Source organism: Xyrauchen texanus, chromosome 15 (genome assembly GCF_025860055.1).
Source record: "Xyrauchen texanus isolate HMW12.3.18 chromosome 15, RBS_HiC_50CHRs, whole genome shotgun sequence".
NCBI classification, from domain to species: domain Eukaryota; kingdom Metazoa; phylum Chordata; class Actinopteri; order Cypriniformes; family Catostomidae; genus Xyrauchen; species Xyrauchen texanus.
In genome coordinates, this window is record NC_068290.1 from 29,027,485 (window position 1) to 29,033,560 (window position 6,076).

Genomic DNA, 6,076 nt, shown 5'->3' on the forward strand with positions numbered 1-6,076 from the left:
AATATACTGTATATCAGACACAGAGATGTAAACACAAGGCCTCATTGATCACTTACCTCAGTAGAAACAGTAAGAGCATTGGACGCAGTCAAGCTGAAAAATAACAATCTAATACGTGATTCGAAAAACATTGTAAAATGTGTTTTGTTTTTTTCAAGGTTGACACATTTTTCCCATGTATCAGTTTTGACTTTGAGCATCCGGCACAGTCTCTCGCCTAAATACTGCACCCTGAGGTCTTGAGAAAACGGAGATTCTTCCTCCTCTGACATTTTGATGTCCTTGTGGAACAGCGGTACCCAACTGAACGACAAAAACTATTTTTTAAACCATGTGTAACGCGATGAATGTCACGTGTTTACATATTACGCGTTTTGCTTCATGTATAGGCTGAAGAGATTTAATCCAGAAAAAAAGTGCAGGAAGAGGGCGGTACAGCGTCCAGTTGCCTTGGATACCATCCAACAGTATGCAAAACACCCAAAGCAGCAAGAAGTCCAAGAAGTTTGTCTCACTTGTCAACATCAACGATAAAAAAATTGGCCAATGGACCGAGTAGGTAACAAAGGGAAAAATGACTAAATAGCTAATCATAATTGGATATAGTGGCTTCAGACGTGAATTTAAACTTTTTTCAAATGTAGAACACATTTTATTTTCTACTTGCTGTAGTTTTAACAGAGAAATATACTAGGTGAAATTCTGACTAAGGAGCCGTTCAGACCCAACGCATTCTTGCGCTAAAAAACCCCCCCGCATACTGTACAGCGAGGCGCGCGTTTAGAAGTGTTTTTTTTTTTTTTCTTCACCTGAGGCTTTTAAAAAAACGCTCTTGCGCGAGGCGTTGGGAAAACACAATACGCGTTCGTTGTGAACGGCCCTTTACACGCTAGACAGTTCCACAGCTGATGGTTCCATGCTTATAAACTGTTAGATTCTTAAGAACTCAATTTGTAACATTCTTAAAACTTTAAATTTACATTCTTAAAAATTGTAATCGTTACATCTTATAGGCTTCTAATAATAAAAATAAAAGGTCCACAACCTCTATTGTCTTCATAAGAATTCATCATGACACACTTCTACTGTCAGAATGAATTCTTCAGAGGATCTCTGCTAACTTTCACGTGAGTGCACCAATAATGCCCTCTAGGGGACTGGATTATTGAAGCACTAATGAACGCCGACTGCTTCTGTTTACAAACACGACCTGTCCCGACTGCTTGGTGAGCATATGGTCCTTCCTGAAAACAATTGTTTCCTTTGGGAGACGGTTTACCTCATGAGTAGCTAGTGGTTCTCCAAAGCTCTGGGCCGGTTGACCCAGCTATACACAAGTTACATCTTAACCTAAGTCACAATTTACGCATTACTACATATTTGAGCGTTGTACCAATAAACTTAATAAATATTTACGGAAGCCTCCGACCAGGAGTAACGGATGGAATAAAAAAGTAGACTCATTTAATGACATCAATGAGCTCATGTTTTGCGTGACAGGCTTCAATCCTTTTGACATATGAAGATGTTGCATAGTTTACATTTATGAGAGAAAACAGTATGTAAAAAAACTTACTCAGCATGAAACCGGTGTAGGCTACACCACCCGGTGTCAAGTTTCAACATATACAAAATATATAAGATATTAAAATTAATAAATGTCTATTTTTTTCCAGCCTGTTGTATTAGTATTTATTTATTTATTGCCCATCATTCATTTTTCAGTTATTAAATATTGTTCATACATAGGCTAAATATACCATTAACTAAAAATATATTACAGCTGATATTTTTGAGCAAACGAGGTTTGAACATAAACCATAACTAGATCAAACTGAAACTCAAGGCTTTTTAACATCTCTGTGTACAAATATGAAGGTTGTTTATTGGATCAGGTAAATATTATGCCACTACACTTTACTTTACAGAGAGTTTAGTTTACTTACTAGTTAAGTCTTGTCTTAAAAACAGGTGGTGCAACCAAATTAAGTGACTTCTAGTAGTTAGCCTACTAAGCCCTTTTGTGAACTGTACTTAAGTGAGACCTTATGCACAGATGGTGCAAGCCCAAAGGAGTCAATATATAATATATTATCAAAAAAAAAAAAAAAAAAAAAAAATACAGGCTCTAATGCTAAAGGGCAAAGCTATGCCAACTCAGTACACCACATGAAATATTTGTGTAATTGTTATTCTCAAGATAATTACATTTTTGTCCCTGGTGGTATGGCTATATAATAATTATTATTAAACAACAACAACAAATGAGATTTATTTTACTTTGCATTTTAAACTGATCTTATTAACGTTAGTTGATTAAATATTTATTATAAATAATTATATTATATTTTATATATATATATATTATTTTAAAATTTAGTTTCCTAGCATAAAAGTCACACATCAGCCTCAGAATTCGCTGAGTCATTTTCGCTCACTCGGTGCCCATATTTGTATATAGCCTAAAGACATTCTCTATCTGCTGGGAACAGTGAAGCGATTTCGAAAGCTTTCTGTCAGTGTTTGCGACTTCATGCCGAGGCACGTCAGCTACATCCACTAAAAGTCGCTCGCTCCTGGCGTTAACACTCTGGGAAACCATGGGAATGTAGTTTGAACTGGACGGAATGCGATATCCGGCCACATGCGGCCCTCCTATGTGTACCCCTGCAGTGTTATGCAAGCTTCATAAAAGAACAAATTTGTTATCCTCCACCCGAGGGCATCTGTTGATGGATACGTCCTCGGGGGTCGAGAGGAAGTAACCATTCAACCGCCGCTGCTTATCTTGCTGTACTTGTTTTTAGTGTTCCTCACTTGAGATATGACAGATTTAAGTGCTCCACTTGGATTGTGACAAATACTTTTTTATTTACAGCATTCCTTCCTTAACTGAGCAGATTGTGCTGTTTGGGATGGTATCTGTATAATATACCTTAGCATAGCATACACTAACATGAATAATCATGTCAGATTTAGCAAGTATTAGTCTTTGTGTAAGGAGAGAGTGGGGAATAAGCCAATAGACAGAGCAGAGGGATCTTGAATATTCCCAAAGGAAAGCATTAGTAGCTACATATGTCTGGAGAGAGGCTTTATTCTTTTCAATAACCCTCCCTGGTGATACCCTACTGACCTTAAAGAAGATTAAAACAAGAGACCGTTCCTCATAAACAAAGTGCATATGTAATGTAGTGTGATAAATACCCTTCAATTCCCTCTAACTATTAACATTATTTATTTTAACAACTGATTAACTAAATGGTTTTATTTTATTTATTTTGTATAATTTATTTGTTATAGATTTTTTCAATTTGCCACTTAAATTTTTTTTTTTAATTATTATTATTTTCACAAATGTAAATTGTGTGTATGTAGATAACTCCCATGCCCTACAGACCCTGCTGCCTGCTTCCCTCACAGAGATGAGAGTGTGTGGGGTACAGGGTCTTTGGTGTTGATCTGTTTTGTCTCAGGGGCCGATGTGGCATTAGTCTATACGTGGCCTTTTGATTCCTTAATCCCAGCACTGGCAGCCCAATGCAGGCAGCCGATGAGATATTCCTCTCACAGCTCGTGATTTATGACCTTGCAGTCCAGCACTTAGTACAGAGAGATCACAGGTGCTTCTGAGGCCAGTATAAAAGTTTTAATATGCACACCCTTTGGTCTCAAACACATTCTGCACACTGGCTTTACTGCCCAAAGAGGATGGTCAATAAATGTTTAAAAAATTCATCCAAGACTACAAACTCTGCTATCTGACTATGTGTATAGCTATGTGATTTCTGTAAGTCTGTGTTTTTAAATGATATTTTTCCATTTTATAAACAGTGCTTCTAAAGGAATACTCACTCCAAAAAGAATACCAGGGTTTACAGAATGAAAAACATTGAATGAAATACTCACGTGTATTTCAGCTGCATGGAGATGGGAATCATTGTTGAATGATAAGCTGTTTCATTTTCATTCTAAGCTCTCCAATAACAGCTTTCTCCAAGTCCTTTTAAAAAAGGACATATCCTGTAACTTAATGTTACATTTGCATTTTTTTTAACTTACAGAATGTAAAGAAAATGTGAAATCCCTTGATTGATCAAATACATTTGAATACAACAAAATCCTTAATTTATGAGCTCTTCTGAATGGTAATTTAATGCTGTTTGACTCTTTGCTTTTCTCTTCAGTGTACACTTTACAAGGCAACTAAAGACTCAAGTGCACATCTTTTGTGAGTGTAAAGCCAGACTTGCCTGCAGCATTTTAACTGTCTGTGGATTGTGGAGTGAAGATATCATTGTGTTTGGAGCCGTAACTGTAGTGCTGTAAGATTTACCAGAAGGGTTGTGAATGAAATATCTTGGCATCGATGACTGTTTTCTAAGGGAGTTATGTCCCTGCAAGAAAACAAATCTCAGCTAAACATAAACTAATCTCTAAACTGCTTGTGCAACTTTAAATAAGCCATATACATCTGTATTGCCATGTCCAGAGAATCAATGGAATGATTTCTCAAACATACATAGAACAAAAAGTGTTCCATAAATAAAGACCCATGTAATACCACTTTTTAAATGCTTCTACTTATGTAAATTTGACTTTGTATTTTTGTTATTTGTTTTATTTATTTTAAAAAAGGCTTTTTGTAAGTCTGAAAATAGACGAGTTCATTACTTATGCATCATTCAGTCCACAATTTTTTGCGGACTTTGGTAGATATAACAATAAATTGTGCTCTGCCATTCCATTTTAGTCTGCCACTTTCTCATTTTGCATAGTTTTACAGCTTCGAAAAGACAAGCTAAATCAATGTTTTCAACAGCTTGTCATGACGTGATACAAACAATCTGATTTGCATTCACAGCACCTCACTCTGATTTAGTAACATTGATATCAGAACTTGTCTTCCCCCTATCCCTCCCCTCAATCCTCCCTCTTTTTTCTTTATTCCTGTCTGTATGCGAGGGAGTGTGCTGTAAATGGCAACACCAATTCACCTGGACTTGACTAGCTTGTAATGGGCGCATTACACTCCAGCCCCAACCCCCCCCCCATAAGAGACATAGTTCAGCTCTCTCCTCCATACTCCTGATTGAAGGCATTTATGCAAATTATGGGAAGCAGCCTTTCTAGGCGAATGACCCCAGAAACCTTGGACTTTTTCTCCTAGATGGCTTTGGCGACCAAACTGCCTAAGGTCACCATCTCTTTATGGGTCCTCTCTTCCTTTTGGATCCACTGAATTGGGACGCATTTGCATTTTGGTCGGTTGCATCTCCGTATTCCAATGAAATACACACAGCTGGTCTTTGTTATGCATATTCATTATGGATATGTATGTAATTGTGCTGTTTTATATTGTTTGCAACAATTACAATCTCCCATTCTGATGAGGATGAGCATCTGAATACTGAAATACATGAATTTCTTTACATTTGTAGCAGTTAAACTAACCTAAAGAAACAAGACAATCAGTTTAGAAATAATTGGGTGACAGGGGATCATGTTGCCTTATACTTAAGCTGAAACTAAAACCACAAAACACTTGAGATTGAGTCAAATCATTGTTCTGCATTTAATTAAATTTCCTCTATCAAATTAAAATGAGTTCTTATCTTTCCCCTAATAAATCTAATTGTAGTTCATCTAGTTTCATAAAATCTGATGACGAAAAGAGGCCTATGGTTAAGATTTAGGTTGAAGTAAACGATGGGACAGGATTTTGCTCATATCTCATCATTACCGCAAATAGCTTCTGTTTGCAGGACAGAAGCCACAGACTGGTGTACCAAATATGCTCTACTGCTGAAATTGGATCAGTTTGGGTGAGGATAACATAGCTTCTTTTGTTGGTTGCACTTTATATTACAGTAAGTGTATTTTCAGTATACTTACAGTGTACTTACCCAAGAAAGTACTGAGTAATATTAGGTAACTACATGTACTTTATATGGGTGAAGGTTAGGGTTAGGGTTAGGGTAAGCACCTAGTAATTACTATAGTTGTTTTAATTATATAGTAAGTAAATGTAAAACATTACTGTAAAATAAAGTGATACCTATTTTTTTGTGTTTTC

The 6,076-nt window shown here is 36.5% G+C and overlaps 1 protein-coding gene across 1 annotated transcript in view; it reads right to left on the reverse strand.

The window, feature by feature from the left end:
* Positions 1-272, reverse strand: part of LOC127655806 (dynein axonemal heavy chain 11) — a 93,379-nt gene extending 93,107 nt beyond the window's left edge. Inside the window, exon 1 of the mRNA XM_052143790.1 lies at positions 57-272. Coding sequence (XP_051999750.1) covers positions 57-272 — 216 coding nt within the window. The remainder of the gene's footprint in view (positions 1-56) is intronic.
* Between the last annotated feature and the right edge of the window lie 5,804 nt (positions 273-6,076).